General features: G+C 51.5%; 1 protein-coding gene across 1 annotated transcript in view; it reads left to right on the top strand.

The window, feature by feature from the left end:
* The window catches only part of CREB3L1 (cAMP responsive element binding protein 3 like 1), a 46,311-nt gene that overhangs the window by 22,938 nt on the left and 8,179 nt on the right, over positions 1-15,194 (top strand). The window contains exons 2-8 of the mRNA XM_017529325.2: positions 780-1,008; positions 8,314-8,498; positions 11,108-11,186; positions 12,095-12,252; positions 13,427-13,576; positions 13,714-13,772; positions 13,956-14,024. Of these exons, the coding sequence (XP_017384814.1) occupies positions 780-1,008; positions 8,314-8,498; positions 11,108-11,186; positions 12,095-12,252; positions 13,427-13,576; positions 13,714-13,772; positions 13,956-14,024 (929 nt within the window). The remainder of the gene's footprint in view (positions 1-779; positions 1,009-8,313; positions 8,499-11,107; positions 11,187-12,094; positions 12,253-13,426; positions 13,577-13,713; positions 13,773-13,955; positions 14,025-15,194) is intronic.

The raw sequence follows: 15,194 nt of genomic DNA, 5'->3' as shown, positions 1-15,194 counted from the left end.
TTTTTTTTTTTCTGTTTTATTTTTACTTAAATTCTGCTCGTGACCCACTAAGTTGATTTCACAACCCATTAATGAGTCACCACCCACACTTTAAACAGCACTGAGTCATAGCTAGAAGGATCGAGGCCACCATTCGAACCTAAGTAGTAGTGCTCCAAAGACTAACCTCTCCGTATAAGGGATGGCTTGGGAAAGGAGAGAGACCCTAAAGCGTGAGGACAGATGGGGACTGTGCTACTGAGGGGACTGGAGGCCCCAAGAATCCCACCACACTGCGTCACTCTCTTCCCACATCCCGGCAAAAGATCATACAAAATTCACTAATATTGTCTTTGGAAAGCAAATCTGTTGGCGTAGACACACGCTTGTTCTTTGACCTTGTCTTCGCATCAAGCTGTGAGGGAAGTAGGACAGACCGAGAAACTGATTCACGCAGTTTAAGTAATTTGACCAAGGTCACAGAGCCCAGTGTCCTGTTGCCTGGTCCAGGGAGGTTTTGACCCCATCCACAGCTCACCCTTGCAGATAGCAATGGTGAGGGTGGAGCGGACGGTGGAGAGAATGGGATGAGAGTGGTAACCGTCATGATGGAAGTGATGAGAGCTGGTGTTGCGATGTTGGTAGTGGTGATGGTGTTGCTGGTATTAATGGGGATGGGGACAGTAATGGGAGGTCACAGTGACAGTGGTGGCCGTGGTGGGGTGCTGCACCACCACAGTGGCACCTATACCCCCTTCCCAAGCAAAGCTGAATTCCCTCTTCTCCTCCTCCTTCCCTAGCACTTTCCTGAGCACCTGGACCACTTCGCGGAGAATATGGAGGACTTCTCCAATGACCTGTTTAGCAGTTTCTTTGATGACCCGGTGCTGGATGAGAAGAGCCCTCTATTGGACATGGAACTGGACTCCCCAACGCCAGGCATCCAGGCGGAGCACAGCTACTCCCTAAGCGGAGACTCAGCGCCCCAGAGCCCCCTGGTGCCCATCAAGATGGAGGACACCACCCAAGGTAAGAGCTGGAACAGCCTGGGGACAGCGCAGGCACAGAATGCCCAGGAGAAAGGAAGCTCTGGGGTGGCAAGAGAGGGTGCCTGGAGCCTAGACTCCCAGAGCCTCCCAGATGAGCCACCCCAAACCCCTCAGGAGGCGCTGCTCCCTGCCTTTCCGTTCTCCTTCAATTCAAAGCCAGAGGAGCACTTTTTTTTTTTTTTTTTTTTTTTTTTTGAGATGGAGTCTTGCTCTGTCATCTAGACTGGAGTGCAATAGCTTGATCTCAGCTCACCACAACCTCTGACTCCCGGTTTCAAGTGATTCTCCTGCCTCAGCCTCCCAAGTAGCTGGGATTATGGACATGTGACATTGCGCCCAGCTAATTTTGTATTTTTAGTAGAGATGGGGTTTCTCCATGTTGGTCAGCGTGGTCTTGAACTCCCAACCTCAGGTTATCAGCCCTCCTCAGCCTCCCAGAGTGCTGGGATTACAGGCGAGAGCCACCGCACCCAGCAGGAACACTTCTCAAAAGGGTTTTTTGCTGATTTAAGTCAGTAGTTGACAAAGCGTGGTTCCCAGACCAGCAGCATCACCTGGGAAACTGTTAGAAATGCAGATTCTCGGGCTCCACCATAAACCTGCTAAATCACAACCCTGTGGGTAGAGCCCAGCCTTCCAGGTGATTCTCATGCACACTCAGGTTTTGGAACTGCTGACTTAGAGGAGACAGTGGGGGTAATTCAATAATAACTGTGGGGCTGGGCCTGGTGGCGTATGCCTGTAACCCCAACACTTTGGGAGGCCGAGGCAGGTGGATCACTTGAGGTCAGGAGTTCGAGAATAGCCTGGCCAACCTGGCCATTTAGTAGAAACCCTATCTCTACTAAAAAAAAAAAAAAATACAAAAGGCCAGGCACACTGGCTCACGCCTATAATCCCAGCACTTTGAGAGGCCGAGCTGGGGGGAATCACCTGAGGTCAGGAGTTCGAGATCAGCCCGGCCAACACATGGTGAAACCCCATCTCTACTAAAAGAATACAAAAACTAGCCAGGCACAGTGGCAGGCACCTGTAATCCCAGCTATTCAGGGGGCTAAGGAAGGATAATCATTTGAACCCGGGAGGTGGAGGTTGCAATGAGCCGAGACTGTGCCATTGTACTCCAGCCTGGGCAACAAGAGTGAAACTCTGTCTCAAAAAAAAACAACAAAATACAAAAGTTAGCCGGGAGTAGTGGTGCACTACTGTAATCCCAGCTGCTTAAGAGACTGAGGCACGAGAACTGCTTGAACCTGGGTGGAGGAGGTTGTAGTGAGCGGAGATCACATCACTGCATTCCAGCCTGGCAACAGAGTGAGACTTCATCTCAAATAACAATCATAATAACTGGCTGGGCGCAGTTGCTTACGCCTGTAATCTCAGCATTTTGGGAGGCTGAGCCAGGTGGACCACCTGAGGTCAGGGGTTCAAGACCAGCCTGACCAATATGGTGAAACCACATCTCTACAAAAATACAAAAATTAGCCGGGCATGATGCCCTCCATCACATGGTGTCTCTATTACATAGTGCCTGTATTCCCAGCTACTTGGAAGGCTGAGGTGGGAGAATCACTTGAACCATGGAGGCGGAGGTTGCAGTGAGCTGAGATCACACCATTTCATTCCAACCTGGACAACAAAGCAAGACTCCGTCTCAAAAAAAAAAAAAAAAAAAAAGGCTGGGTGTCGTGGCTCAGGCCTGTAATCCCAGCAGTTTGGGAGGCTGAGGCAGGCGGATCATTTGAGGTCAGGAGTTTGAGACCAGCCTGGTCAAAATGATGAAACCCCATCTCTCTTAAATACAAAAATTAGCTGGGCGTAATGGTGGGCACCTGTAATTCTAGCTACTTGGGAGGCTGAGGCAGGAGAATCACTTGAACCCAGGAGGCGGAGGTTACAGTGAGCTGAGATCGCGCCACTGCACTCCAGCCTGGGTGACAGAGTAAGACTCTGACTCAAAAATAATAACAATAATAAACTGTGGACAAGTTACCAAGACTCTAGAACGTCGCCACCTCCTCATACTGTGATATCCCCTGAGATGCTATTTGAAAGAGATTCCGCTATCCTCTTTTATTCCAGAAGGTAGCATTCTCTAATCCTCCACTCTCACCTAACTTCATCCTTTAAAGCAAAGGGCACCCTGAGCTCTTCCACTCAGGTAATCAGCACTTAAGACCCACATTGTGCCCCACTTAGAAATGGTCCCTTTGGGCCTTTTCTCAAATACAGGTGGTCCTGGCTCTGTCACTTTCGGCTGGATGATCACAGACGTGTCACTTAACCTCTGTAATCCTCAGTATCTAGATCTACAAATGCAAATAACAATAAACATTTCGATAGCAGTCTCCAGTCTACAGATTGCCTTCATGTTCATTACCACATTTACTTCTCATGACTGACAGGTGAGGTTGGAATCACTTTTATCTTAATCCCCATGGAGCCAATAAGAAAACTGAGACTTCACAAAAACTCAGTTGTCTAGGTCACCCATGGAGACATAACAGCACGCCCTGATTCTCAACCACACACCCTTGCCACCACCACATTTGCCAGTCACAAGGGGCAGCCAGGGCTATTGGGCTGGGACGCACAAGGGCATCAGTGTGCATCCCTGCTGGAAATAGATGTTGGAAATAGATGCTTGGTGCTGCAAAGAAAAATTATCACTGAGACAAAGGATTTTTCAGCAACGCAATTTTTACTTCTTGGACGACAGGAAGGGTACCCTTGCTAGCCATCTTGCCTCAAGAGTACAATGAATAAAGGAAAACACACAAATTTATCCCTTACACCTTTGGGGTTGTTCTTACTGCTGTGTCTGATCTCCATTGGCTGGAGTCAGATCTTACAATTTAAACTAAAACCCAATTGGCTAACAACTTAAAACTTTTCTAAACAGGTGAAAGCAATGTAGAGCTGGGACATGCCTGTGAGCACATCCAGCACAGATATCTTGGTTAAAGTACAAGGACATGGAATGTACTACGTGCCTGTAGGGAAGCCATATCTAACAGCTACATAGGATAGGGCTTAACAAAGTTAAAAGCACATTTATTCCTTAACAAAAAGGAAACTTTAAAAAGGAAATTTTCTACTTCCCACAATCCCCATGTCTCCACCAGCCGCTGGGTGATCTTGGGCAAATTACTTAACCTCTCTGGGCCTCTGTTTCCTCAATGATAAAATGAAAATAACATATTCCTTGAGCATTCTGGTCAGGCTTTAAAAAATGTGTGCACAAAGTACCCTGCTAAGTCTGCAGCACATAATGTATATCAATAATTAGAGGCAGTCAGGTTCAGTGACTCACGCCTGTAATCCCAGAAATTTTGGAAGCCAAGGCAGGAGGATTGCTTGAGCCCAGGAGTTCAAGACCAGCCTGGCCAGCAGGCAAAACCCTGTCTCTACTAAAAATACAAAAATTAGCTGGGAGTTGCGGCATTCACCTTTAATCCCAGTGATTCAGAAGGCTGAGACAGGAGAATCGCTTGAACCTGGGAGGCAGAGGTTGAAGTGAGCCAAAATCACGCCACTGTACTCCAGCCTGGGTGACAGAGTGAGACTCCGTCTCAAACAATAATAATAATTAATGACTATTTTCATTGTGCATAGAAGTCCTACAAATGCTATGGGTGGGCCAGCCTTGGTGAGTCACACCTATAATCCCAGCACTTTGGGAGGCCGAGGCTGGAGGATTGCTTGAGCTGAGGAGTTTGAGGCCAGCCTGGGCAACATAACAAAACACCTTCTCTACAAAATTAAAAATTAAAAACTTAGACAAGCATGGTGGCACATGCCTGTAGTCGCAGCTTCCTGAGAGCCTAAGGCAGGAGGAAATCTTGAACCCGGGAGGTTGAGGCTACAGTAAGCTATGATGGCGCCACTGCACTCCAGGCTGGACCCCGTCTTAAAAAAAAAAAAAAAAAAAAAAAAAGACTATGAGTGCTTGGAACAATGAACAGTGTTTTCTTATCTTATTCCTCTTTCCCGCTAAAGAACCAAGGTCTTGAGTGAGTTTCTTAATGTTCTCACCTGGTAAATGGGGAGAACAATGGGCCTGCCTCAGAGAGTTGTTGGGAAAAGAAGCTCACGTGTGTCGAGGGTTTAGAGCTGTGCTCAGCACAAGAAGTGTGAGCTGCATCTGATGGTCTTTGAGAGTCCCCAGGGGCAAAGACAAACCTTTGTACCTCCCCCCAAACCCCATGAGGGCAGGGGCACCCTCTGGGTTGTTGTTTGTTTGTTTATTTGTTTGTTTGAGACAGAGTCTCTTTTCTGTCACCCAGGCTGGAGTGCAGTGGCGCGATCTCGGCTCACTGTAACCTCCACCTCCCGGGTTCAAGCAATTCTCCTGCCTCAGCCTCCCGAGTAGTCCGGATTACAGGCGATCGCCACCATGCCTGGCTAATTTTTTTATTTTTAGTAGAGATGGGGTTTCAACATGTTGGCCAGACTGGTCTCAAACTCCTGACCTCAGGTGATTCACCCACCTCGGCCTCCCAAAGTGCTGGGATTACAGGCGTGAGCCACCACACCCGGCCCCTGAGTCTATTTTTAAAGCAATTTGTCTGTGGGCCCTTTGCAGGAGGCAGCTTCCTGGAGGCCAGTGGCCTGGCCCTATAATAGGGGAAGATTGTGGGTATTCCTGGAGCCCAAGGGCAGCCTGTGGTCCAGAGCTGGGGCACTCAGGCTCCCAGCAGGGTGGGGCTTGGCCTCCAAGGTAGTCAATCAGCCACTGCCCCCTCTCCCTTGCCACAGCAGGCCCCAAAGTCCAGAGTCCCCTCCAGCTCCCCCACGACTGTTGACTCCCCTCACCTCTCCCCTGTCTTACTGGCTGCTTCAGTGGCTGCCAGGCAGTAGGGCCACCATGAATGGGGCTGACTTAGGGTGGGGGACTGTGGGCACCCATCAGGAAAAGGGGTGATGCTTGCCAACCCTATTGCCCAGGTGAAACCAGGAGGCCCACTAGGTGGGAAGGAGGTGAGTTCTGGTCTCAGGAAATCTAAGCCTCACCTCTCACTCCTCCCCACCACCGCCTCCCCCCACCCCCACATACCCCCAGTCACCGGGTCCTGTGGATGCTTCCTTCTAATCTGCCCCCTCCTCTCCATCACCACGGCCACTGCCTTTGCTCAGGCCTCCCGTTCTCCCTCCTGGCTAATTTCAACACCTCCTGCAGTTCTCCCTGCCTCCATCTTGCCTGCAGCCAGTCCAATCCCCACACGAGGGCAGAGTGATCTTTTATATTTTATTTTTTTAATTGATTTAATTTTAGAGATAGGGTCTCGATCTGTCACCCAGCTGGAGTGCAGTGGTCTGATCATAGTTCACTGCAGCCTTGAAATCCTGGGCTCAAGCGATCCTCCTGCCTCAGCCTCCCAAAACTGGGATTACAGGCATGAGCCACCACGCCCAGCCATAATCTCTCTTAAAATTGCAAATGTGGACCAGGTACAATGGCTCACGCTTGTAATCCCAACACTTCAGGAGGCTGAGGTGGGTGGATCACTTGAGCTCAGGAGTTCAAGACCAGCCTGGTCAACATCAGGAGACCCTATCTTTAGAAAAAATACAAAAATTACCTGGCACATGCCTGTACTCCCAGCTACTTAGGAGGCTGAGGCAGGAGAATCAATTTAGCCGGGGCTACAGTGAATCATGATGGCACCACTGCACTCCATCCTAGGTGACTGAGTGAGAGAGATCCTGTCTCTATTTATTTATTGTTTCTTTTTTTTTTTTTTACTCATCTGATAATTTTTTTTAAAAAAAGTTTTTTTTAATTACAAATTTGAGCACGTGCAAAACTCTTAGCGGCTCTCCATTAGCTTTAGGATAAAGTCACATCTCTGAACTAACCCAGCCTCCAAGGCCAAGCCACCCCCACGGGCCTCTCTGACCCCACCGTCCAGTCCCCTTCGCATTCCAACTACAATAAACCACATGTGACTCTTGCTAGATCCCCAGCACCTAGCAAGGTGCTTGGCAAATTTTTTTTTTTTTTTTTTTTTTTTTTTGAGACGGAGTTTCGCTCTTGTTACCCAGGCTGGAGTGCAATGGCGCGATCTCGGCTCACCGCAACCTCCGCCTCCTGGGTTCAGGCAATTCTCCTGCCTCAGCCTCCTGAGTAGCTGGGATTACAGGCACGCACCACCATGCCCAGCTAATTTTTTGTAGTTTTAGTAGAGATGGGGTTTCACCATGTTGACCAGGATGGTCTCGATCTCTTGACCTCGTGATTCACCCGCCTCGGCCTCCCAAAGTGCTGGGATTACAGGCTTGAGCCACCGCGCCTGGCCCGGCAAATTTTTACTGAATAATAATAGTCGTATTAACACTGGCTTGTATTTATTGAACATTTACTCCTTTTTTTTTTTCCGAGACAGGGTCTCACTCTGTCTGTCTAGGCTGCAGGGCAGTAGCACAATCTTGACTCACTGCAATCTCCGCCTCCCAAGTGATTCTCTCTCTCTCTCTCTTTTTTTTTGAGATGGAGTCTCACTCTGTGCCCAGGCTGGAGTGCAGTGGTGTGATCTTGGCTCACTGCAACCTCTGTCCCCTGGGTTCAAGCGATTCTCCTGCCTCAGCCTCCCAAGTAGCTGGGACTACAGTGCCACCACACCCAGCTAATTTTTATATTTTTAGTAAAGACATGCATTCACAACGTTGTCCAGGCTGGTCTCGAACTCCTGGGCTCAAGGGATCTGCCTGCCTTGGCCTCTCAAAGTGCTGGAATACAGGCGTGAGCCACTTCGCCTGGCTGTTCAAGCAATTCTCCCACCTCAGCCTCCTGAGTAGCCGGGATTATAGGCACACACCACCACATCCAGCTAATTTTGTGTGTGTGTATTTTCTGTAGAAGTGGGATTTCGCCATATTTCCCAGGCTGGTCTCAAACTCCTGGGCTCAAGCGATCCACCTGTCTTGGCTTCCCAAAGTGCTGGGATTACAGGAGTGAGCCACTGCACCCAGCCTGAACATTTACTTCTCACCATCGTTAAGTATTAACACAAACGGTGTTAAGTGTCTTATGTGCATTATACTACTTAAGCCTCAGAACTTGTCTATTTGGTCCTTCCAGTACCTTTTCCCATTTTACAGATGAGGAAGCTCAGGCTCAGAGAGGTTAAGCAATTAGCCTAAGGTCACACAGCCTATCAAGAGTGGTGTGAATCTGGTATACCCTAACATCTCTCTTCAGTTCAGCCTAGAGCAGCTCCCAGGGGGCAGGCAAGGGGCTGAGGGCTCTGCCCTGGAGTCCCCTGAGCCTTTCCCCTTCCCCTAGATGCAGAGCATGGAGCATGGGTGCTGGGACACAAACTGTGCTCCATCATGGTGAAGCAGGAGCAGAGCCCGGAGCTGCCCGTGGACCCTCTGGCTGCCCCCTCTGCCATGGCTGCTGCGGCCACCATGGCCACCACCCCGCTGCTGGGCCTCAGCCCCCTGTCCAGGCTGCCCATCCCCCACCAGGTGAGCCTGGGGATGGTGTGTAAGGGCCAAGGGAGGGACAAGGGATGGTGGGTCTGTGGGAAGAGGTGTTCAAAGCCCGGGACTCTGTGAATGGGATGGCATGAGCCTCAGGGCTGAGGCTGGGAAGCCCCAGCCCAGGCCTCCACCTGCCCCGCCAGCTGCCCTTTCACCATCCTGCAGCGGGCACAAGCCACAGCCCCCTTGGAGTAACTGAGGCCTTCACCTATGCAGAAGAAGACAGCTTGCAGGTCCCCAGGCAGGGCTGGCGTCAGTTGCCCAGTCCAGGGTCTCAGATGTGGAGACAGCCCAGGCCACTGACTTTGCTCAAAACTTCAGGATTTTTAAAAAAGAAAGACCAAAATGGACATACAAAAAAGTGTACTATATTTCAATCGTTTACATTTATGAGATTAGTGTGTATATAGATGTGTGTGTGTGTGTGTGTGTGTGTGTGTTGGTTTTTTTGACACAGAGTCTTACTCTGTCACCAGGCTGGAGTGCAGTGGCATGATCTCAGCTGACTGCAACCTCCACCTCCTTGGTTTAAGCGATCCCCTGCCTCACCCTCCAGAGTAGCTGGGACTTACAGGCACGCACCACCACACCCATCTAATTTTTTGTATTTTAGTAGAGACGTGGGTTTCACCATGCTGGCCAGGATGGTCTTGATCTCCTGACCTCATGATCTGCCTGCCTCGGCCTCCCAAAGTGCTGAGATTACAGTCGTGAGCCACCGTTCCTGGCGGAGATTAGTATTTTTAACCCACACTCTCAAGCCGAACTCCCCCCTTCACGAATGTGTAGATGACAGCATTCAGCTATAAACCCAACACCCCTCTGGGAACGTAAGGCCCAGAACCCTGGCTCCTAGCAGAGTGCCTCATTTGTGTTCTGGGCCCGTTGCACGTCCTTCTCTGTAAAATGGGCTCATGAACCCTGTAAGGCGCTTCTGGCCCTAGGATTCCACGGGATGAGCAGCGTCTTAAAATCCCTAGATGGGAGTGTGGCTGGCCCTGCCCCCTGCTGGCCACACGGCTCACTTGCTCAAACTGTGGTGGCCGAAGGCAAGAAAGGCCAGCCCCTCCCCGCACCACCACAGACTCACGGGATCAGGGGTTGGTGGCAAATACGCAGGATCTATCAAGACCATCCCCAAGACTGGCTCTGGGACTCCTGAGGCCTCGCCAAAGCAGGAAAGGACTGAGTGACAGCAGCAGCAGTCGGGGCGAGGAGGCTTCAGAAAGGGAAACTGAGGCTCAAGGGGTTAAGCAATTTGCCCAAAATCATGCAGTTAGAAGCAACTGACCTGCCTCCCAAATTCGGCCTGCCAGACCCTGAAGCCCACGCAATGAGGTCATAACCCCTAGTGGAAGGCACAGGAGCTGCTGGCATAGTCAACAGTGAGCTCTCTGCACCGCAGTCCCCTATCTGTCACTCGAGGGCTGAGCTGGGATGTAGACCAAGGAATCTCCAAGGTCCCTGCCAACTTGAACCTTCTGGGATTCTTACTCATCAGCCTACATGCTGGATTCTGCATCCCACCCACAATATCCTGATCTTCTCTCTGGGGCTGCAGCCCAGGGACCAGGAGGAGACGGGGGCCTGAAATCCGGCCCCCAACACCATGCCTTCCTCAAAGAGGACACCACTTACATGCATGTCGGTAGTCACATGTACAAAGCCATGCATGTTCTTAAAGTCCTTTCTGGAACAAGTCAGAATATAAATAAAGAGAAATGCATGTTTAAAATGTCCATCTGAGGCTGGGCGCAGTGGCTCACACCTGTAATCCCAGCACTTTGGGAGGCTGAGGTGGGTGGATCACGAGGCCAGAAGTTCAAGACCAGCCTGACCAACATGGTGAATCCCCGTCTCTACTAAAAATACAAAAATTAGCCAGGCATGGTGACAGGCACCTGTAATCCCAGTTTCTCAGGAAGCTGAGGCAGGAGAATCACTTGAACCAAGGAGGTGGAGATTGCAGTGAGCTGAGACCATACCACTCTTCTCCAGCCTGGGCGACAGAATGAGACTCCATCTCAAAAAAGAAAAAAATTTCCATCTGATTCTATCAGGCCCTTGCTTCAAACCCATTAGGAGCTCTCATTGCCTCATACTTCTTTGTCTGGATTCTACTTCTATTTATACCCCAGGACTCATTTCAGACTTTGACTTCTCAGGGAGCTGTCTCTGAGCCCCCAGCCAATCAATGCCTCCTTCTTCTGTACTATTTCTACGAGTCATCGAACAGCTACACTGTTGCAGACATTACCTCTTCTTCTTGTCCTCATGGCAACCTGCGTACCAAAGCCTGTGTGGCCTTCACAGCTGGTGTGGAAGGTGGCCCTACCCTCTGAGGCCCCCCTTCTCTGAGCTTAAGGTCTGAACTACACTACTTGGCCACCAGTCCTTTCTCTTCGGTGTGACTTGGCTTCTCTAAGCTCAAGAACTCACCTCTATTCCCTTGAAGCTGTGCCCAGAACTCCAAGCCCCGCCACTTCCCCAACCGTGCAGAGTAGACCAGCAGCCTTAGGGAGGATGTGGTTAGAATGACATGGCGGGGACAGATGCAGGGGCAGCTAACGGAGCTGGGCTTGTGTGTTCCTCAGGCCCCGGGAGAGATGACTCAGCTGCCAGTGATCAAGGCAGAGCCTCCGGAGGTGAATCAGTTCCTCAAAGTGACACCAGGTAGGTGTGTCCAGGGAAGGGCTCTCTTCCCCTCCAGTCTTGGGCAGACAGCATCCCTAGTCCCTTGGTTCAACCCACCCCTGTCTCTTGACAACTTCTCCACCAGAATATCCTCTCCACCCTTCCCTACCCACTCCCCCTCCACCCCTCCATCCATGCCCACTCTTCATATCCAGTCCTCTTCCTTTTTTTTTGAGACGGAGTCTCGTTCTTTCGCCCATGCTGGAATGCAGTGGCACAATCTCGGCTCACTGCAACCTGCAACCTCTGCCTCCCAGGTTCAAGCAATTGTCTCAGCCTCCTGAGTAGCTGGGATTACAGGCGCCCGCCACCATGTCCAGCTGATTTTTGTATTTTTAGTAGAGACAGGGTTTCGACATATTGGTCAGGCTTGTCTCGAACTCCTGACCTCATGATCCACCTGCCTTGGCCTCCCAAAGTGCTGGGATTACAGGCGTGAGCCACCGCACCTGGCCTTCATCCAGTCCTCTTCTTGCCCAATCTGCTGCTGCCATCGCTCCTGCTTCCCAGCCTTACCCTATGAGAGAGAGGCCCCAGTCACCTTCTGGGGTTGCTGAGCTTAAAGCCCTGAACTCTGTGAAGTCAGGGGTCACGGAGGACCTCCCAAGAATTCAGCTTCTATGATGTCTATGCTAAGGGCGAGCCTTAAAGGAGCTGGGTCTCTGTGGTGTCAGATGAGGCAGCACCCAGGAATTGGCTATCCAGATGTCAACTGTCTTTCTGCCACTGCTGAGGGCCTTCTGATGTCACAGCTGAGGCCCAGGACCTGACAGTCCGTTTCCTACAATGTCAGAGCTGGTGCAGGCCATGCTCAGCTGAACTCATGATGATGTCGGAGCAGAGCTGGGGTGCAATGTTGCTAACCCGGTTTCCCCTGCTCTCCCCAGAGGACCTGGTGCAGATGCCTCCAACGCCCCCCAGCAGCCACGGCAGTGACAGCGACGGCTCCCAGAGTCCCCACTCTCTGCCCCCTTCCAGCCCTGTCCGGCCTATGGCGCGCTCCTCCACAGCCATCTCCACCTCCCCACTCCTCACTGCCCCGCACGTAAGGAGCTACGGGTGGGCTGATCCCGGAAGTGAGAAATTGAATACATCCACCTGAGCACACTGGCCAGTGGGGAGGGTTGGGAGCCCTGAGACTGATCCCCACCCTCCTCAGAATTCAGAGGGATGGGATGCCTGCCTTGCAGATGGGAATTCGAATCCCTTTTTTTGTTGGTTTTTTTTTTTCAGTCTCACTCTGTTGCCCAGGCTGGAGTACGTTGGCTCAATCTCAACTCACTGCAACATCTGCCTCCCAGGTTCAAGCAATTCTCTTGCCTCAGCCTCCTGAGTAGCTGGGATTACAGGCACTTGCTACTACACCCGGCTAATTTTTTTCTTTTCTTTCTTTTTTTTTTTTTTCTCAAAGACAGTCTCGCTCTGTTGCCCAGGCTGGAGTGCAGTGGCACGATCTCAGATTACTGCAACCTCTGCCTCCTGGGTTCAAACGATTCTCCTGCCTCAGCCTCCCGAGTAGCTGAGACTACAGGTGTGCACCACCACACCTAGCTAATTTTTGTATTTTTAGTAGAAGCAGGGTTTCACCATGTTGGCCAGAATAGTCTCAATCTCTTGACCTTGTGATCCGCCATCCTCGGTCCCCCAAAGTACTGGGATTACAGGCGTGAGCCACTGCACCCGGCTGGGAGTTTGAATCCTTTTACCCTGCTTCATGGTGAACAGGAGACTGTTGCAGAGCCAGGACTAGAACTTGACATTCCTGACCTCCAAGGGATGACCCAGGCTGCCTCCAAGGAGCACTGTATGAGGAACCGTTCCCAGATGCTCCGGAATCCCCAGGGAACATAGAGCTAGGCCCTGAGCCCTGGGTTAGGTGTGGAGTCTTCCAAGCCAAGATTGTAGGGAGGGGTCTGAGGGAGATGCTCTTTGGGGCACCCCAAACAAGTGAGCTTTGAGGCTGTGGTCTCAGGGATGAGATCCAGGACTGCCCCCGACCCCAGCAATGCACTGAGTGCCTAACACCTGCGCTCTCGGTGCCGTTCTGGCACGTGACACGTGTTACTGAATTTCACCCAGATCCACCCCCTTTTCAGATGAGGAAACTGAGACGCAGCAAGTTGTGTGCCTCGCCTGGGTCATATAGATAGTATGTGGCAGAGCTTGAATTTGAACCCAGGGCTGCCTGGCTCCTAACTACCACGTCCTACTTCCTACAGAAACTACAGGGGACCTCAGGGCCACTGCTCCTGACTGAGGAGGAGAAGCGGACCCTGATTGCTGAGGGCTACCCCATTCCCACGAAACTCCCCCTCACCAAAGCCGAGGAGAAGGCGTTGAAGAGAGTCCGGAGGAAAATCAAGAACAAGGTACAGCCGGCCGCCGGGGGCTTTGAGGAGCTTCCTTGGTGGGTGGGCTTCCCTGGCACACCAGGTCTGAAATTGTGGGGGCCCAGGAAGTGGCTATGTGGCAGTGCTAACCCTTGTTTTTGGGGCTTCCCCTCTAGATCTCGGCCCAGGAGAGCCGTCGTAAGAAGAAGGAGTATGTGGAGTGTCTAGAAAAGAAGTAAGGGGCTTGGGGGGGGGGGGTCGACGCGCCACTCTCTCGCCTGACCTGCCCTCCCAGGCCCTCTCTGATGTGGCAGCAGAGGCAGGAGGCACGGGGGCACGTGATGATGGGGGGCTAGGCCGAGGGGCTGTAGTGAGTCTGGGGACTGCCCCTGAGCCTCCGCCTGCTTGGCCCCTACAGGGTGGAGACATTTACATCAGAGAACAATGAACTGTGGAAGAAGGTGGAGACCCTGGAGAATGCCAACAGGTGGGTGGCGCCTTCTGCATCCCACCTGGCCTCCTGCTCCTCTGCAACCCACACCTGGCTGTGCATTGCTCTGGGAGACAGGAGAGAGGAGAGAGAACTAAGTTTAGGATGACAGGGACCTCAGAAACACACCCTATAGCCTTGGGTCACTTACATCCTGCCCCTCCCTGTGTCCCCATTTTTCTTCACCTACTAGATACCTGGCAGGGCTGCTGAGTTGCTTAAGTGAGCAGATGTTTTCAAAGTGTGGTCCTCAGACCGGCAGCATCCCCCAGGAATTGTTAGAAATGCTTATTCTCCGGCTCCATGCCAGGTCTACTGAGTCAGAAGCTCCAGGGGTAGGGCCCAGCATTCTGTGTTTTAATAAGCCCTCCAGGGAATTCGGATGCACCCTCAAGTCTGAGAACCACTCATGTAGATCCTTGTTACTCAAAGCCAGTTGCCCGAGACAGGCAACATCAGCATCACCTGGGAGCTTGTTAGAAATGCAGGCCAGGTGAGATGACTCATGCCTGTAATCCCAGCACTGTGGGAGGATGAGGCAGCCAGATCATTTCAGGTCAGGAGTTTGAGACCAGCCTGACCAACATGGTAAAACCCCGTCTCTACTAAAAATTAAAAAAATTAGCTGGGCGTGGTGGCGGGCACCTGTACGCCCAGCTACTCAAGAGGCCAAGGCAGGAGAATCACTTGAACCAGGAGGTGGGGGTTGCAGTGAGCCAAGATTGTGCCACTGCACTCCAGGCTGGGCCAGATTCCGTTTCAAAGAAAAAAATGCAGAATTTCAGAACTCTCTCCAGACTTACTGGGCTAGAAACTGCATGTTCACAAGGTCCTTAGGTGATTCACGGGCACTATGAAGTTTGAGAAACAGGAGTGTAGAGACGGCAGCGCAGTGCCTGGCGGGTAGCAGCCACCTAAAGTCACAGCTCTGGGTTCTTGCCCTGCTCTGCCATTTTTGCGACTCTGTGGAGAAATCGATAAACGTCTCTGAGCCCCTGTTTCTTTGTCTAAATGGGATGATAGAAACATTAACTCATCAGCCGGGCGCGGTGGCTGAAGCCTGTAATCCCAGCACTTTGGGAGGCCGAGGTGGGTGGATCACGAGGTCAAGAGATCGAGACCATCCTGGTCAACATGGTGAAACCCCGTCTCTACTAAAAATACAAA

Source organism: Cebus imitator, unplaced genomic scaffold (assembly GCF_001604975.1).
Source record: "Cebus imitator isolate Cc_AM_T3 unplaced genomic scaffold, Cebus_imitator-1.0 Scaffold58, whole genome shotgun sequence".
Taxonomy (NCBI): Eukaryota; Metazoa; Chordata; class Mammalia; order Primates; family Cebidae; genus Cebus; species Cebus imitator.
The sequence above is the reverse complement of the archived record's forward strand: the minus strand, read 5'-3'. Positions and strand labels throughout refer to the sequence as shown.